Source organism: Nannospalax galili, unplaced genomic scaffold, assembly GCF_000622305.1.
Source record: "Nannospalax galili isolate Female #2095 unplaced genomic scaffold, S.galili_v1.0 scaffold381, whole genome shotgun sequence".
Lineage (NCBI taxonomy): Eukaryota > Metazoa > Chordata > Mammalia > Rodentia > Spalacidae > Nannospalax > Nannospalax galili.
This window is the reverse complement of record NW_008347312.1, coordinates 2,821,928-2,841,821: the sequence shown is the minus strand read 5'-3', so window position 1 is coordinate 2,841,821 and position 19,894 is coordinate 2,821,928. Positions and strand designations below refer to the sequence as shown.

General features: G+C 41.5%; 1 protein-coding gene across 1 annotated transcript in view; it reads right to left on the bottom strand.

Moving 5' to 3' along the window:
* Pdilt (protein disulfide isomerase like, testis expressed) overlaps positions 1–19,894 on the bottom strand; it is a 43,141-nt gene that overhangs the window by 22,180 nt on the left and 1,067 nt on the right. Inside the window, exon 2 of the mRNA XM_008843895.2 lies at positions 9,917–10,123. Coding sequence (XP_008842117.1) covers positions 9,917–10,123 — 207 coding nt within the window. The remainder of the gene's footprint in view (positions 1–9,916; positions 10,124–19,894) is intronic.

Here is a 19,894-nt window from a genome sequence, read left to right as displayed (position 1 = left end):
AATACACAAATAACTCAAAGAATTCAAAGAGGATGGGGAGAGGCTCCTGACTAAAGCTATAGAAAATACAAATACATGTATGAATTAAATGACAGAGACAATTCAAGATTTGAAAAGTGAGTTCACAAAAGAGATAGAAATATTGAAGAAAACAGGTTGAAATGAAGATGGAATTGAAAAACTCAGTAAGTGGGCTGGAGAGATGGCTTGGCAGTTAAGAGCACTGACTGCTCTTGCAGAGGACCCAGGTTTGATTCTCAGCACCCACACGGTGGCTAACAACCATCTGTAACTCAGTCCCATGGGATCCAGTACCTTCTTCTGACCTCTGCGGGCATTGTATGACATGGATGCACCTACACACATGCAGGCAATACATTCACACACATAAAAATAATAAAACATTTTTCCAAAGAAAAACCTGGAGCTGGAGAGACAGCACAGTAGTTAAGAACACTGATTGTTCTTGCAGAGGACTTGGGTTCAAATCCCAGCACCCACATGGCAACTAACAACCGTCTGTAACTCCAGTTTCAGGGGATCCCACAGTCTCTTCTGTCCTCTGTGGGCATTGAACGACACGGGTGCACTTACCTACATCAGGCAATACACATATACACATAAAATAAAAATAATAAATAAAATATTTTTTAAAAGAAAATATCAATAAGCTAATTTGAAATGACAGGAAAAGGCCTCACCAGCATACTGAATCAAATGAAAAACAGAACATCAAGACTGGATGATAAAATTGAAAAATCAGACTGCTAAAGAATATGAAAAAATTTAAAAACACAGGAATGGAATATGCAGGAAATGTGGAACACCATGAAAAGACCAAATCTAAGCATTGAAGGCATAGAGGAAGGAGAAACATCTTAAATCAATGGCATTGACCAGATTCTCAAAGGGATGACAGAAGAAAATTTCCTTAAATTAAGGAAAGACATACTCATACAGATACAGTCAACACACAGAACACCAAACAGGAAAGAACAGAAATTCTCCATGGCATATCATAGTAAAAACACTAAATGTACAGAACAAAGAGTGAATGCTGAAAGCTACAAGAGAAAAACAATGTCACATAAAGGAAAAACCATTAGAATTGCACCTGACTTTTCAATGCAGACCATGAAAGCCAGAAGAGCCTTCAGCACTTATTCCAAGTTCTAAAGGATCACACATGCCAATCCAGAATACTTTGCCCAGAAAAACTGTCTGTCATAGTTGAAAGGGAAAGAAACATCTTCCATGAAGCAAATAGAATGGAAGAATTCATGTCCACCAAACCAGCCCTATAGATAATACTCAAAGTAATACACAGGACTGAGGACAGGAATGACCACACCCAAGAGGCTACAGAAAGAAAATGAATGAAGATATAATCATGAAAACCAAGAACACAAACAGAAATTAAAATGACAGTAACCAATACTCATCTTTCAATAATACTTGAAATGTCAATGGCCTCAACTCCCCAGTCAAAAGACATGGGCTAGTTGAATAGATTAAGAAACAAAATCCATCTTTTTCTTTTCTATAAGAAACTCATCTCACTTTCAAGGACAGGCACTACCTTAGGGCGAAAGGATGGAAAAAAAATATTCTAAGCATATGCCACCAAGATACAAGCAGGTGTTGAAATTCTAATATTTGCACACAAAGTAGATTTCAAATTAAAATTAATCAGAAGAGATAAAGAAAGTCACTTCATTCTGGGAACAACTGACTAAGATGACATTATGACCATGAACGTATAGGTACCAAACTCTGATGCACCATTTCATAAAAAGCAGTGCTACTGAACTTCAAGATACAGAATAACCCCAACTCAGTTGAGGATTTCAATACCCCACTACCTCCAATACACAGGTCAAATGGACAGAGAATAAATACAGAGATATCTGAATTAAATGCTATCACACATCAAATGGACCTAATAGACATCCACTGAATATTCCACCCAAGCACCAAAGAATATACATTCTACTCGGCGGCCCATGAAAGTTTCTCTAAAATAGACCACATACTGGGGCACAAAATAAACTTCAACAAATGCAAAAATTGAAATAATTCCATGCATTCTATCACACCAAATGCAATAAAGCTTAAAATCAACAGCAAAAGCAGCTGCAGTAGCTACACAACCTCATGGAGATTAAACGACCCAATGCTGAATGATGAATTAGTCAAAGAAGAAATCAAGAAAGAAATAAAAGTACTTCTGGGACTCTGTGAAAATGATAATATAGTACACCCAAATCTCTGGGACACATTAAAGGCAGTTCTAAGAGGGAAGTTTATCGCTCTAAGCACATACATTAAAAAAATCAGAGAGAGCACAAATAAATGACTTAATGCTACAACTCAAGAATCTGGAAAGGGAAGAGCAAACCAAACCCAAACCCAGCAGATAAGAAGAAACAGCAAAAGTCAGAGAAGAAATCATTAAAACAGAAACAAAGAAAACAACACAAAGAATCAATGAATCTAAGGTCTGCTTCTTTGAAAAGTTAAGCAACATAGATAGATATACCCTTAGCCCAGTTAACCAAAAGAAAGAAAGAGCAAATCCAAATTAGCAAAATCAGAGATGAAAAGGGAAACATTACAACAGACACCCAAAAGATCCAGAACATTATAAGGGAATACTAAATTTGAAAATCTAAAATACATGAAAAATTTCTAAATTTATGGGAACCACCAAAGTTAAACCAAGAGATAAACAACTTAAACACACCCATAACAAATAAGGAAATCAAAAGAAGTACAAAGCCTCCCAACTAAAAAAAGAAAAAAGCCCAGGCACAGATGGATTCACAGCAGAATTTTACTAGACCTTCAAGGAAGATCTACAACCAATACTACTTAAATTATTCAAAAAGATGGAAACAGAGGGAGAGCTCCAAAACTCCTTCTATGAAGCCAATATTACTCTAATACCAAAACTAGGTAAAAATACAACAGCAAAACTATAAGACCATATCCCTAATAAACATAGATGCAAAAATTCTCAACAAAATATGGATCACAAACAGATACATCAAAAAGATCATCCACCATGATCAAGTTGAATTTATTCCAGAGATGCAGGAATGGGTCAACATATGCAAGTCAATAAATGTAATAAATCATATAAATGGACTGAAAGACAAAAATCACATGATCATCTCAATAGCTATAGAAAAGGCCTTTGATAAAATCCAACATGCATGCATGACAAAAGTCCTAGAGGGAAGTGGACTGGAGGAAATACACCTCAACATAATTAAGACTGTATACAACAAACTCATAGTCAACATCATTCTAAACACAGAAAACCTTGAAGCATTCCCATTAAAATCAGGAACCAGACAAGGCTTGAAGCATTCCCATTAAAATCAGAAACCAGACAAGGCTGTCCGCTATCCCCTCTTCTTTACAATATAGTGCCTGGAACTCTAGCTAGATAAGAGGAGGAAATTAAAGGGGTACTAATTGGAAAAGAGATCAAATTATTATTTTCAGATGATATGATAAGTATACATAAGAGATCCCAAAACTTCCACCAGAAAAGTTCTAGAAATGATCAACACTTTTAGCAAAGTGATGGGTTAAAAAATCACTTTACAGGGCTGGAGAGATGGCTCAGTGGTTAAGAGCACTGACTGCTCTTACAGAGGATCCGGGTTTGATTCTCAGCACCCACGTGGCAGCTATGAACCATCCTTAGCTCCAGTTCCAGGGGAATCTGACGCCCTCTTCTGACCTCCATGGCATTGCAGGACACAAGTGCACTCACATACATGCAGGCAATACACTCGTACACATAAAATAGAAATAATAAATAAAATATTTTAAAAATCAATATACAAAAATAAGTAGTCTTTGTATATACAAATAACAGTCAGGTAAAAAGTTCATGCAAACCTTACCATTCACGATGGCCTCAAAAAATATCTAGAGATAAACCTAACCAAAGACATTCATTTCTCTTCAATGAAAATCTTTGAAGAAAGAGATCAAGGAAGACACGAGGAGATGGAAAGACCTCCCAAGATCATGGATTGGTAGAATTAATATAGTGAAAATAACCATCCTACCAAAAGCAATTTACAGATTCAGCGCAAATTGACACAAATTCCCCATGACATTCTTCACAGAAATAGAAAAACCCATCCTAATATTCATAAGGAAACACAGAAGACCCCAGGTAGCCAAAGCAATCCTGAGCACAAAGAGCAATGCCAACGGGCTTAATATTACCAAACCTCAATCTATATTACAGAGCTATAGTCATAAAAACATCATGGTGTTGGCACAAAAACAGACTTGTAGATCAATGGAACAAAAGAGAAGACCCAAACATGAGTGCAAGCAATTACAACCACTTGATATTTGATAAAGATGCCAAGAACACACTGGAAAAGAGATAAAATCTTCAACAAATGGTGCTGGCAAAATCGGATCTTGACGTGGTGAAGAATGAAATTAGAATCATACTTATCACCCTGCACAAAAGTCAACTCTAAATGGATCAAAGACCTGAAATGCTAAAACTGTTAGAAGAAAACATGAACAGTACCTTAAAAGATGTAGGTGCAGGCAAGGACTTTTTAAATCGGATTTCAGACGCTCAGGAATTAAGGTCACCAATTGGCAAATGGAACCTTATAAACTAAAAGGCTTCTATACAGCAAAGGAAGCAAGCAATCAAGTGAAGAGGAAGCCCACAGAGTGGGGGAGAATCTTTACCATCTATACATCTGACAGAGGATTAATATCCAGAATATATAAAGAATTCAAAAAACAATGAAGCCAGAAAACAAATGACCCAATTAAAAAATAGGCCATGGAACTGAACATAAAGCTCTCAAAAGAAGAAAAAAGTGAGTAAAAAATACCTTAGAAGGGTTCGACATCCTAAGGAGTAATTAGGGAAATAAAAATCAAAACCACTTTAAGATTTCATCTAATTTCAGTCAGAATGGCTAAGATCAAGAGAACAAATGATACCAAATGCTGCCTTGGATTCAGGGAAAGGCGAACCCTCATCCACTGTTGGCAGAATTGCAAACTGGTACAACCACTGTGGAAATCAGAATGGAAAACTCTGTAAAAACTAAAAACAAATCTACTATATAATTCGGTTATACCACTCCCTGGCACATACCCAAAGAACTCATCCTACTACAGGGGTACATGTGCAGCCATATTTGTTGCTGCTCTTTTCACAATAGCTAAGCAATGGAAATAAATGTCCCTCAACTGATGAATGGATAATGAAAATGTGGTACATTTACATAATGGAGCTCTACTCAGCCATAAACAAAAATGAAATCACAAAATTTGCAGGTAAATGGATGGAACTAGAAACTGTTATAGTAAGAGAAGTAACACAGACTCTGAAAAACAAACAACATATGTTCACTCTCATTTGTGGATTTTAGCTCCAAATCCCTAGATGTGCATATACAACCTGATATAACTGCAGAAGTCAGGTAAATATAAATGAACCATGGGGGTGAAGGGGAAGAAGGACCTCAAGGGTAGGGGCGAATAGTAGGAGACAGGTGTTATCAAGGGGGAGGTGAGGAAAATAGGGGTACGTCAGCTGGGGAAGGAGTAGGGAGGATTACACAGGGGGGTTTAGAGATGATGTGAATAACGCTTTGATAGTATGAAAAAAAACAGAGGGAAATATATTAGTTCAAAGTCCTACTGAAGCATATATATATATATATATGTGTGTATATATATAGTATATATATACATATATATATGAGTATATATGTAAAGCTGAGGCTATGTTACAAAAAACAGTGCCAGGCAGGAGAAACCTCCCTTCGAGTTGTTGGTTATGGCAGTCCAAAAGAGTCCAAAAATAACAGGCTATGCCACAGCCCTTGATTCCTCCCCAAATTTGTAGGTAAGACTCTTTGCTGAAGACAGGCTATGCTTTGGATACAGAACTTTAAGCAATCGAGCTGGAACTGACCTGGAAGCGTCCTCCTTGAAGACCAGCTCCCATGATATCAGAGGATACTATGCAAACTGCCAAGGGAGAAAACCAATCAATGCTCCTACCCAGCTCTAATAAACAACAGTTACTGGCCCGACAAACTACTGCTATGGTGTAGTAGTGGCACTTTTATCTTAGGGGTAGTCAACAACTGCCTAATTGAAATTAAGGCCCACTCACTGAGAGGGAACTTATGTGTGATACTGTAAGCATAGCCAAATACTCATGGCTGGAAAGGTCATAGATTCTAGAGAAAAACCTACATCTGCCACAGCCTTAGACCAATGTAATTTCTTACTGTATTCTAAATATACATCCTCATATTTATAGAGAAATGTACCTCTCTCAACAGTCATCAAAAAAGCTTCTTTTTGAAACAGATGGAGGCAACACAGAGTTCCACAACTGGTCAAATGCAGAGAAAAATTGTCTGTGAGACACTTATCTCTAAGTGACACATCTTCAATGCAGTCTCTACACATAAGATGAATGCACCTCTCAACTCTCATCAGAGTGGTCTCCTTATGCAGCAGACAATGATTAACACAGAAACCCACAAAAGGCCATGGTGCAGAGAACAAGAGGCTGAGATCCCTCCCAAGGCTCAGGGATCACTGTGGAAGAGGGAGTGGAAAGATTGTAAGAGCCAGAGGTATTGGATGATTGCAAGGAAACAAGTTTCCAGGCACCTGGTCAGTTACACATATGAATTCACAGCAACAGTGATACCATGCACAAGTCCCATGCAAGTTCAAACCAGACAAAATCCCAGCACAGGCACTGAGAAGTGGGTATGAAATTCCATTCCAACCTAAGGAACTTTTGGCAACTAATGGCTGCTGGAAGGGGGAGAGACAGTCTCTACAGGGATGAGACTCTTGGTAAGTTGATCAGGCTCCAGTGAATAGACCCACACTGAGGGACATGTGTGGACACAAATAAGACCCTATAGGGCCATGTTGTATATATAGTGGAGTACACTGAATTGGGCAGGTGGCAGTGGGCAAAGGTGCAGATGGGGGGAGGCTCTAAATACCATCAAATTATATTGTTTAAAAATTGCAAATATTCAATTAAAAAATTTTAAAACAGAAAAAAATTTTCAAAATTCAATATTTTCACCTATTAACTGTGCAAACAGGCACGTGCACACAAAGGTGTTTGTGTATGCATGTGGGTACATGTCACAGTACATGCATGGAGGTCAGAAAACAGATGTGAAAGTCAGAGGACAACTTGTTCATCATGTGGGTTCCGCAGATAGAACTAAGGTTGTCAGGCTTGGCAGCAAGCACCTTTACCCATTGAGCCATTCCACCAGGTACAGCAGAGGTGCTTTGAGACAGTTGTTCTACCTTCCTGTGCTCCATATATAAAACTACCACCTATGCTGGGCTGTTGTGAAATGTAAGAAGTACCTGGAAACCAGTACCGCTGCACGAATGTGCCAGGCCCTGTCCCTTGAAAGCATTGCCTCATCTTCCCAACAGCCCTAGAAGGGAATTTCCACAACCCCATGCCCCATTTAGAGATGATGAAACTGAGGTTGGTCAAGAGGAAGTGACTGCTACTGAGGCAGGTCGGGAGGATTTGGATACAGAGGGCGTGCTTCCTTTTCAGGGAACCCAGGGATGCATGTGGGATTGGCCCTTGTGGTGTTCTCGGAAGACACTAAGCAGACTATATCATTCTGTGAGGTAAGGCCTTGACAGGAAAGCACAGGTACTGTGGGACCACAGACACAGAACGGGCTGCATGCCCTAAGCAGTCAGAGCAGACTTCTCGAAGGAGATGGTGAAGACTTCTGCACGGCAGAAGGGGTCCTAGACACTCACTGTCATCATCAAGGAACTCAGAAGGCCTTGAAGACCTTTTCTGCCAACCTCATATGTAGTGTGGAAGTTGTCACACAATCACCTTGTCACCTCTTGATGGAATCAGGTCTCAACTGACCTTCAACAGGGAAGGGCAAACAAACACCTAATCTACCCCATGGGTAGATGTGGGCTTGACAAAGTAACCCAGGGCTTCTCGTTTCTTCACCGTTCTCCTGGAAGCCAACCATCACAAGGGACTTGGGTTGGATGGGTCCCGATTGTTGAGGGTCATTCCTTAGTACCTGTAGGAAGCAGGTCCCTATCTCTCTCTTGCCACATCTCTCCTCTTTCCCCCTCCCATTCAACACTGACCTTGCTCTGGCCTGCAGGGTGCTGAAAGCCTGTCAGGTCTGTTATGTAACTGAGATTGTCCCTTCACAGCATCGTCCCCAGGCAGCCTGTCCTATGCCTCTTATGCCCTCTTGTGTCTGTTCTGAAAACTGCAGGGTGCCATGCAGCTCTTGGAAGTTCTTCCCAACCCCTGTGGTTCTTGCAATATTATTTCATCAGGTTTACTGGAAGCTGGTTATAAACACAAAGCCCCTTCCGCTCTCAATCTCCTGAGGTGAACTTGTTCGGGTCATTTCGTTCCTGGGCTTTTCTTGTGCTCACTTAAGGAGAGTTTCAGAAATGTCAAACGCAATAAAAGGCAGTCTCTGTTTTCTGAAGTCTGTCATTCAACACACACAATGACACCATTTACTGGCATGATAGAAGATGCACCGACTTCTTTTGTAAAATTTATATATTTAATTGTAGGGCTCATATGTGTCAGAGCATGTGTGTGGAGGACAGAGAACAATTTTCAGGAGTTGGTTCTCTCCTCCCAGCATGTGAGTCCCAGAGATTGAACTCGGTCTTCAGGCTTGTCAGTGGGTGCCTTTACCACTGAGCCACATCACCAGTCATATGCTGGGTTCATTTAGGTTCACCAGTTTTATAACATCCATCATTTACCCGTCCAGCAACTTGTCTATCCATCTGCCCATCAGTCTACGCATCCACCCATCTATTCTGTATCCATGTGAGCGTTCATATGTGAAAACCTTTTAAAATTAAGATTATCATGCCACAAACTAAGATACATAATTCTCCAAACATTTTCAACATCGAGATAAAGCTTGACATATGGTAAGCTGTCAGTAAGCGGGTGTGGTGTACAGAAATATGTCTGTCAGCAAATAAATCAAATGACTAAAGTAAGATACAAGTTAAAGCAAACTTGTTTTGCTCCATCATCTCCCAAATGCCCACCCCTGTGTATGTGTATGTGTATGTGGTACATGTGAAGGCCAGAGGTCAACCTCGGGGGTCCTGTTTTGTTTGTTGAAACGGGGTCTCTCACTGACCTGGAACTCACCGAATAGCCTAAGCTGGCTGACCAGCTAGTCCCAGTAATCTGCCTGCCTCCATTTTCCTAGTGCTGGGATTACAAGCGTGTACCACTATGCCAAGCATTTTTCTTATGAGTTCTCTGGATTGAACTCAAATTCTTGGGCTTTACTGACTGAGCTGCCCCCCACCCCACCTCCACTACCTTCTAGTCTGTCTTTGGCCTACTAGTTCTCTGGCCTGAGGCCTTGTTGAAGCATTCTAAAGTAGAGTACTGGGGCAAAGAGAGAAAGAATCTCTGGTGTGGTAGTTTAAAAATTGTGTTCCCCACCCCTTAGCTGAGAGGTTGTGGTAGAATCAACGGAATGCTCATCAAGTCCCATTTTCCTTGGAGACCCAGAGCTGAGCCCTATCTCTCAGCCTTTCCTGCAGTTGAGTAGGACCATGTATCTGAATTCCAGTCAGTGGGCTGCAAATAGAAGAGCTTTTGCTGTCTCCCAGCCGTGTGCACCACCCACAGACAGCTCCTACTTCTGGATGTCCAGGAAAGAGCAGGCGACTTCAGGACTCTAAGGGAGATGGAGCCACAATCTGGAAAGAGCCTGCCTTCCTAAGAGGCCACATGGATCAGAGCCTCCCACCTCCAACCTCAGACTGCCAAGAGGCTTCCCATGAGCATGCAATCAACTTAACCCACTGTTACCTTTGCAGCTGATGGGCTCTGACCTGTTGCCCTCGAAGAACAGTTTCAAATCTGGGGCCTTCTTGATGTTGAACTCCTGCTTCAGCTCCTCCTCCACTGTGATGTCTACTTTGCCAAAGCCCAGCCCATTCTTGCCCTTGCCGAAGATCTCCACAGCTTTGCCCAGCTCTTCAGCCAAGTTCCCGGACTGCTTCGAGGATGGATCGTCTGAAAGAAGCGGCATGAAGATAGACTAGCCAGAGCCTCCTTCTCCATCCTCCCTTTCTGAGTGGACCTTGGTTTCGACTGGGAGCTCTGGGCTTTCTGTGCTCGTTGTTAGGACACAGGTTGCCGAAATGGGACAGGAATGTGAACTATTTGAGAGATGGGCATTAGGGAGTTTGGGCCTCAGACTTTGGAAACAATGTACTTGGGATAACTTAATCTCTCCAAGTTCTACTTTTCTTTTATGGGAATAAGGACAACCATAATTGCTGCTTTGTGAAATTATCTGAGTTAAGAGATTCTTAACAGTTGGTTATGTACAGCTTAGAATTTTCAAAAGCATTTTGCTCGTATTAATCAGCTGCTTCTCTCAACCATTCTATGAGGTAGATGTACAATCTTATAAATGAGGAAACTGAGGCTCAACAGAATACGTGCCCAAGGCCCTGACAGTGAGAGCTACAACCAGAACCCACTCAAGCTGGCTGCAGAGCCCGTCCTTTAACTTTCACTAGGCATGTAAAAACACTTAACCTAATAATGCCCAGCACTCTGTAAGGGCATAATGCATGTTAATTACTATTGGTATTAATGTTGTAAAATGTCCTTTGGTCAGAAATTAGCATGTGATGTATTTCATGAGCGCCATCTGGTGGAATATCCTGGAACTAACTGATGCAGCCAGAACTCCTTCAGGCAAGGAAGGTGAGGGGTGTGGGTATACTGGATGCTCTCTCCCCATTTTGAATCATTCTCCCCTAGCCCCCTTCAAAGAGGTGGAATCCAAGAGATGTGACACTCTATTAAAAGATCAGGTTCATTTCTTGGCTGTTCACATAGCAGGGCAGTCCGGGGGAGGGCGGGGCGGTTTACTGGAAACATCTCCAGAGTTGACCTTGACCTTGGTTGTGGGATGGGCCATTCTGACATAAGTGAAAGGATAAAAAAGAAACCCAAATTTGCCATCATTCATCCTCCTGATAACGTTGTCGGATTGCAGGCCCTTGCTGCCCCATGTCTGAGGCTGGTGGGCTGAGTCAGAACTGGGGGGCACTGATTCCCTTTGAAGTCAGAACATTCTATCTTTCTAAGCTTCCTGTCCATCTGGAGCACTTGGAGAAAATGCAGATCACCTTCTGGCTATGGGCAAGTCCAAGTCCGACAGAGATGTTTTGTAAAGCACAACCCAGGAAGCTGGGCTGGAGACAGCTGGCAGTCACCCAGTTGCCAGTCAGAACACAGGCTCAGTAATAAACCTGAGTATGAATGATCATTTTCATTAAACTCCTCATGAGTGGATGGGAAGCAGAGACTTTCTGCCTCCCTCACAGATCGATACTTCCCTGCTGCCTGTTTTATCACCATCACTGCCTTCCATCCATCACCAGCAGCAGACATTGGCCTCCTGCTCACAGCTGTGCTCTGTGATCTCTCCAAGCTTCCCTGTGGATATGGCCATACTGGGACCAGGACTTCTGAGGTAGGGTTTAAGTGAAGAAGCTCAGGGCAAGAGACTCATTGGAAGACTGTCCAAATGATGGAGCGTTTTGAGACTCCACCCACAGCCCAGAGCTTGGAGTGTCGGAAATAGAAGTGAGAGAGACTGTTCACACCTCCATCCACTCCGTGCTTTTATTGCTCTATCTCTCCCTTCTTTCACCATAATGCTTTTAGTCATAAGATACACCACGCCTCACTTCTGTATCTGTTTATCACTTGTCTCCCCTCTCCAGTGTTAAGTTCCTGGGAGACAAGAATGCGTTCATTCATTCACCACTACATTCCTCAGTGCCAAGAATATAACTGGGACGTAGTAAGCATTCAATAAGTATTTTCTAAGTAAACAAACATGTAAACCTTCCAAAAGATCAGTGTTGTAGAATAGAGTGAGGACCAGTTCTGGTGACAGACTTGCTCTTAAATCCAGGTTTTACCTCTTGCCCACTTGTGAGATTCTACACAAATGATTTAATGTTTGGAGGGAGGACTATTTGCTTCATGGGTAAGATGCAGGCAATAATATTGAGCACAGTGTTTGCAACACAGGTGCAATAAGAAAAGATCAGTGTTGTAGAATAGAGTGAGGACCAGTTCTGGTGACAGACTTTCTCTTAAATCCAGGTTTTACCTCTTGCCCGCTTGTGAGATTCTACACAAATGATTTAATGTTTGGAGGACTATTTGCTTCATGGGTAAGATGGAGGCAATAATATTGAGCACAGTGTTTGCAACACAGGTGCAATACGACCATTACTATCATCGCTGCCATAGTCATGACCACGACAGCTATCATCATCAACACCATCATCACCACAATCATTTAACCATCTGCATCATCATCACCATCACCACCACCACCATCATATATATTACTATCCTTACCATCATTATCATCATCTCCATTACTATCATCACTATCACATCATCATCATCATTTACATAATCTCCATCACTATCATCATCATCATCTCCATCACTACCATCACTATCATCATCATCTCCATCACCATCATCTCCATTACTGTCATCACTATGATGATCATCATCATCATCATCTCAATCACTATCATCATCTCCATTACTATCATCACTATCATCATCATCATCATCATTTACATCATCATCTCCATCACTATCATCATCATCATCTCCATTACTATCATCACTATCATCATCATCATCATCATCTCAATCACTATCATCATCATCTCCATTACTATCATTGCTATCATCATCATCATCATTTACATCATCATCTCCATCACCATCATCTCCATTACTGTCATCACTATCATCATCATCATCATCATCTCAATCACTATCATCATCATCTCCATTACTATCATCGCTATCATCATCATCATCATTTACATCATCATCTCCATCACTATCATCACTATCACTATCATTCAGTCAATCATCATCATCATCATCATCATCATCTCCATCACCACCATCTCCATCAGCATCATTTTTACTGTCATCTCCACTGGCTAGGAGTCCTTCTTAGCTGCCTTCTCCCTCACAGCATTTGTCAGACATATCAAAAATGCTTCTAAACTTGCATGCTCCATGGGGGTCAGGGAAGGAATATTAGCCATGTCTTGATTCCTGGAATCTGGCATTGTGCTTGGTAGATGGCAGGTCTCTACAGATGTCAAGTGAATGAATGGATGAATTAATGAATTTTTATTCATTTCCTTTCCTTTGACTCATAATTTTCTCTATGAAATTTAATTTGAATTAGTCAAGGAGAGAAGGAAAGGCTACATTTGACAGAGAATGACCAAGAAAATATTTATTAGAAGCTAGCATGAGGGTTATTTGCCACTTGTTCCTGAAGCAAAGGTGGCAGCCTGTCTTGGAGCTACAGTAGATCTCCATGGTGATCATGATGATAAAGGCAATAAGGATGATAAATAGCGATGGTGATGATGACGGAGATAGTAAATGACATGTTGATAATAATAGAGATAATTGTGGATATGATTATGTTGATGTTAATGGTGATGATGATGGTGGTGGACATGGTGATGGTTACTTTAGAAGGCCTGCCAGTTTTCAAAAACTTGTTGAATTAAATTGTGCATTGGCAAGAATCAATAATGGAAATCTAGTAAGTTTACTTTGGTGTCTCTTTCAGATAACAAAAATGTCTGCAAGTACAGAGAGAAGTAGTCAAATCCTCTATTCATATTGGTTGTTATAATTATAATTAAAGAACATAAGACCAGGAACTGGGTATGTAGCTAAATGGTAGAAGGTTCAAAAAAAGGTGAACCAGCCTTCTGCCGAGATTAAAACAGCTGTTGTTGAGCACAGGTGTGCATTCCCCTGAGGACAGGTCTTTCTTCAGCTTTGGCTACCTGCAGCACCATTTTTGAAGGGCAAATGTATTGAGATGTGTCATGGTATACAATATGCATATATCTATACACTTCAATTGAGAATCCAGCATTTGAAGTTTAGAGCCACAGCAAAGAAGACAGTGTGAGTGCTTAACCAATGCAAACCATTCGAATGTAATTCTATGACAAACTATTAGCTTACAATTCCACAGCAGACAAAATCGGATAGAGGGGTTCGTGGCCATTCCCAGTTGAAAGAACTATGAAACATGCATGACAGTGTCCTACATTCTGATAATGACGATGGTTATGTGGAACCAGATGGAGGGGTCGTCCAATAAAGTGAAGATTCCTGTTCTGCCCACAAGCTATATAAAGAGAATAACCCCGACTGGTTTTCTCCAAAATGGTTTTGTTCAATGGGCTTATGGTGAAATCAAGAATGTATCAATATTGAAGACATGGTTAACAGCCCAAGGTAGAAGGACATCAGAGGACGGGAGATACTTTGATGGGATTTACACCATGTACATACAGAGGCAATCACAAGCCCATGAGATAATCCTTCTGGGAGTTGTCCATGCTAAGGACACAAAGGGGTGGTGACTTGTGTCACTGTGAAGTGGCCACAAAAATCCAGCAGTGGAAGCCCTGGGACTGGGCAAGACTGAGTTGTTGATACTGTTACACATCCAAACACCCCATTCAAGGGAGAATATATCAAGTGAGAGGAGAAAGATTGAGCGAAGAGCTCTGGAAGATCTGAATTCTGGCAGGGAGCATAAGCTCAAATGCAGTAAGGGGAGGAGGGGCAGAGGATTTCCCCTACAGAGATGTCTGCTCGACTTGCAAGAAGATGGAACAGAACTTCCAGAGCTTCCTGTTTTCAGGAGAGGATATCAACTCCATTTTAACTATGAAAGCCTCTCATTTTTATACTGCATGGGTCATACATCACCCACATTCTGGCCATCTTCCTGTTGCATTCTTGATTTCAGGATTAATGAAAGGAAGAGGAGCCACAAATAAATGTGGAAGGAAACCAGGGCATGCAGAGAGAAGCAGAAGAGACTGATCTCAGAACCCAGGTAGCTAGGGCCTCAGTGTGGGGTTGCCGAGGTCACAGGAGGTGAGATCTGGTAGGTGCCCATTGGATTTAGGAGCTAGCTGTCCTTTGGAAGCCAGCCCAAGACAAAGAGTCAAGAAAATTAATCGATGAAGTTCTTGGCCTTTCTGCTAAGAAAGAGAGATCACTTCCTGGTGGTTCTTTGTATTAAACAGCTTGTACCTCCAGATGGCTTCTTGGTCAGACCAAAGGTTGGTTTGAACCAAAGACCATTTCAGAGATTTTAGAGCAAAAAGGGCAGCTGGAGCATGACTTATCAGACAATTCTGAAAGTTCCCTAAATGCTGTTTTCCTTTTTTCGCTTGTGCATATCTTGAGGATTTTATACATGCATATAATGTATTTTGATCGAAACTACCCCCATTCTCTCCCCCTCCAATTCTCCTCCCGTTCCTCTATTCCAGTTTGCTTTTCTGTTGCTGTGATAAAAACACTCTGACCAAAAGCACCTTGGGGTAGAAAGTTGACATTAAAAACTATCCTGTACACCCCCACCACCTTTCCCTCCCAGCTTTATGTGTTCTCTTTTTTTTTTTAAACTCACTAAGTCTGCCTAGTGTTGCCCCTATGTGCATGCTATAGGACCAACTATTGGAGCATGGGCAGTGTTTCAGGGGCCACATTCCTGAAGAAATCTAACTCTCCCTCTCCCAGGAGCCATCCATTGCCAATAGTTTCACAGAGAAAGGTGAGACTTCATGAGCCCCTCACTTGCCCATACTGGAATATTGACTGGCTTGATCTCATGAAGGCCTTGTGCATGCAGTCATGGCTGCTGCAAGTTTATGAGTTCATATGTGCAGTGGCCCTGAGTGTACAGCAAATAATGTTTTGCTTCCTGCTCTTACACTCTTTCCACCCACCTCTTCCACAATGATCCCTGAACCTTAGGGAAAAAAGTGTGATATAGATGTCCTATTCAGAACTGAATAGAGCTGAGCACTGCACAGTTTCTTCATCTCTGCACACTGACCAGTTGTGAGTCTTTGTGCTGGCCTATGACCACACATTGCATTCCTCTGCAGACATCATGTCCAGGCCTGGCTTGGCCCAGTGCATGGTTTATATATCATCTCCCCATTTGCTGAATGGAGATTCCAGTAGAGGACTCCAGGCCCTAAGTGGCCGTTGAGTCATTAAGTGGAAGAAACCTGGGTGCCTGAGTGACTGCGTGGAGCAGAGCTCCTCTGAAGACCCATGTAGGACTTGGATATAAGCAGGAAAAGAACATTTATGATTTGATAGCTGATACAGCAATTAGCTTTCCCTGCAAACACAGTGATCCTTGGGATGCCTGCTAAAACCAGAACAAAAAGAGTTGGGACATAGAAGTGGCTACTTAATTTTAGAATTCATGTCTTTAAAGGGTTTCATTCACGCCCAGGGCTATGGTTCAGTGGGTAAGATCACTTGCTGTGAAAACAAAGGGTACTGAGTTCAAATTCCCGACCCCCATTTAAAAGGCAGGCACAAACGCATACACCCCAGCATTGGAGGACAGAGATTGATGGATTCCTGGAGTTCACTGGCCAGCCAGCCTAACTGAAATGTCAGTTGAGAGATTCTGTCTCAAAAAAATAAAGTGGATAGAGGAGGGCATTCAACATTGGCCTCTGCATGCATGAGCATAGGCACGCACAAACACCACAACACACATGTGCACGTGCACACACACACAATCAATCAGTCAATCAATCAATCAATCAAGGGCTTAATTAATCTGGCACACACTGATCCTAAAAAATGCAAAAAATAAAAAGACACTTGACATATTCGAATTAGAGCCAAACCTTTGCCCTTAGAGTAAATGCTCTGTCAGTCAGACAAAATCTCCTCTTTTCTCGTTTATTCAACCAAAGATCAGAAACACAAAACATTCATGGTTCCAGACCCCTCACGTAGAAGCATCCTTGGGCATATCACTTGGCATCTGACTTTCTGTGTTCTCAGCTATAAAGTATTCAGATAAATAGTGCACACTACCCTGAGTTGTGAGGATTAAACGACTTAACATTTTATAAGGTGTTTAGGACAGTGACTGGTATATACTGGGTGCTCACTATGTGAAAATCATTATTTTAAAATCCCTCACAAGAAAGGAGAACGCTTATCTGGTGGTGTGCCAACTGGTATAGCCACTATGGAAATCAAGTGTGACAGCTCCTTAAAATGCTAGAAATTGAGCTACCATTTGATCCAGCCATAATGCTCCTGGGCATATACCCAAAGGACTCGATACCCTACTATAGAAATACCTGTTTATCCATGTTCATTATTGCCCTTTTCATAATACTCAGGAGTTTGAAACAACCTAGATATCCATCAGCTGCTGAATGGATAATTAAGGTGTGGTACATACACATGACAGAATATTATTCTGTTCTTAAACAAAATGAAATTCACATGTAAATGGGTAGACCTGGAAACAATCATTGTAAGTGAGGTAACTCAGACCCAGAAAGACAAAAACATCACATGCTCTTTCTCTCTGCTGGATGCTGGCTTTGAAATCTTAGATACGCATGTTTCAATTTGAAAATCCAGAGAGGTCAAGAAACTAATAAATGGCTATGGGGAGCGGGTTTCCTGGGAGGTGAAGTAGAATGCAGGGATGTAAAGGGGGAAAGGGAATCATAGAGTAGGAAGGGTTAGATGGGGTAGAGAATGGGAGGGTAGGGCAGAGAGGGGAGTGTGGGGAGGGATAAAAGGTCCTTATAAAAAGCCATATGGAAAGCTATTACTATAGAAACTACTTAAAATATATATTTTTATGTACATCTATACACTTGTGTATAATTCTTTATAAAAAGAAATTAAAAGGAGTTATAATATGGGAGCATTACCCCAACTAGACACCATAGGTTTGCAAAGTAAAAGCCCAATGCTAGGAATGAATTCCCTCTTACGAAGCTGTTGACAAGAGATCTCATAGACCCTCAAATAATACTGGCAATTTCCCCTGCTTTTGGTTACCCACCAGAGCTTCCCGTTAAGACTGTTTCTAAAGATACTACATACGTGAACTGCAGAACAAACAAGGAAAAATCAAGCTGGTGCTGACTTCAGAGCCTCATCTCTACTGTAGAGATTTCATGGGGTTGGAAGGAACTATGCAAGCTACCTAAAGAGAAAAGTTAATATGACTCTTACCCAGATATGAATCCTGCCATCTACAACAATAACTGGACTGGCATGTTATGCCCACCAGTTCAAAAATGTCATGAATTTCATAGGAGTAACCAACTACTTTCTAATTGGATTCAAGGTCCGTTTCATAGGATGGAACCATACCTGACATTGATATCAGGCCTATAAACCTGAGGCTAGACATCCCATGGGCCATTGGAAAGAGCCTAATACAATTATTCTATTAAACTGATTTCTAACGACTTATTGTTAACCCGTAGATTAATGCATGTCTTAACTCTCAGCAGAGAAGCTTCTTTACACAGAAAATGTTGAATAACACAGAGACCCACAACTGGTCGATGTGCAACGGACAAGAGGCTGCAGAGTTCTTATCCTTGAATAGGACTCCCGTATCAAACGTCTGCCTCCCAAGATTCAGGGGTCATTATGAAAGAGGGTGTGGAAAGATTGTAAGAGCCAGAGGAGGTGAATGACCACAAGGAAATGGAGCTTTCCAGACAGCTGGGCAGTTACTCAGATGAACTCACACCAATGGTGACAGCATGGACAAGTCCCGTGTAAGCTCAAGCCAGACAAAATCGCAGCATAGATGTGGAGAAGTAAATAAATAAATAAAAAAAACCCTACCTGAGGAACTAATTGGCAACAGATGGTGACTGGGAGGAGAGATTCAGTATCATTTAAGGGTGAGACACTTTGTAGGTTGAACAAGCAGCAGTGGATGAACCCACACTGAAGGACATTTGGGGACACAAATCTGAATATATGTACATATATATACAGACCCAGGAAGGGATCTAAATATGATCAAAATACATTATATCTAATTCACAAAAAATCAATTAAAAAGGAAAAATAAAATCCCTCACAGTATGGTCCCAGGTACAGTGTGGTTTCAGTGGCTCTGGAACAGGAAGCCTGTTCTCCCCCCAGAATTGTCTACTGATGAACAGACCAACAGTCCAAAGACCAGAGGTGGATGTACAAGCTCAGCTAACAGAGGAGAAAGTCTAGAATCCCTTTCTTAACAGCTTGTGCATGACCGCCATCCTTTATTAGTCCCTGGATGTATTCCAAGAACTGAACACAACTCCTGGGGTCTTTACCATCCAACATGGTTGTGGCGTTCGTTCTCATTTTAAAGAAGAGAAAATCAAAGTTCGGAATGGTAAAAACACCTGAAGGTAGAGACTACTTTCTTCCCCTTGATGTAATTAAGGAAGCACATGCAATCTGAGTTAGCTGTTTGTGTATGGCTGTGCCAACTCAGTGTGAGGGTCCAATCCTTGGTCATTTGTTCCCATGTGCTTGGGCAGTACATCATGGTGGTGGGAGCATTTGGGAAATGAAGTTTCCACTTCACTGTGGACAGGAAGCAGAGAGCGAGACAGGGACCTTGGGCCAGGCATAACCTTCAAAGACACCTCCAGTGACCTACTTTCTCCAGCTAGGCCCTACCTTCTAGTTTCCACAGATCCCAGAATAGCACCACCAACTGGGGACTAGGCATATAACACATGAGTTTCCTGCTCAACCAGGTATAACAATCCAAGACTAAAGTGACAAGACTAATCTGGCAACTTTTAAAAATATCTCTAGACCTCAGTATTTCAATATGGAAACTGGGGTGGTCATATGTATGTATATATA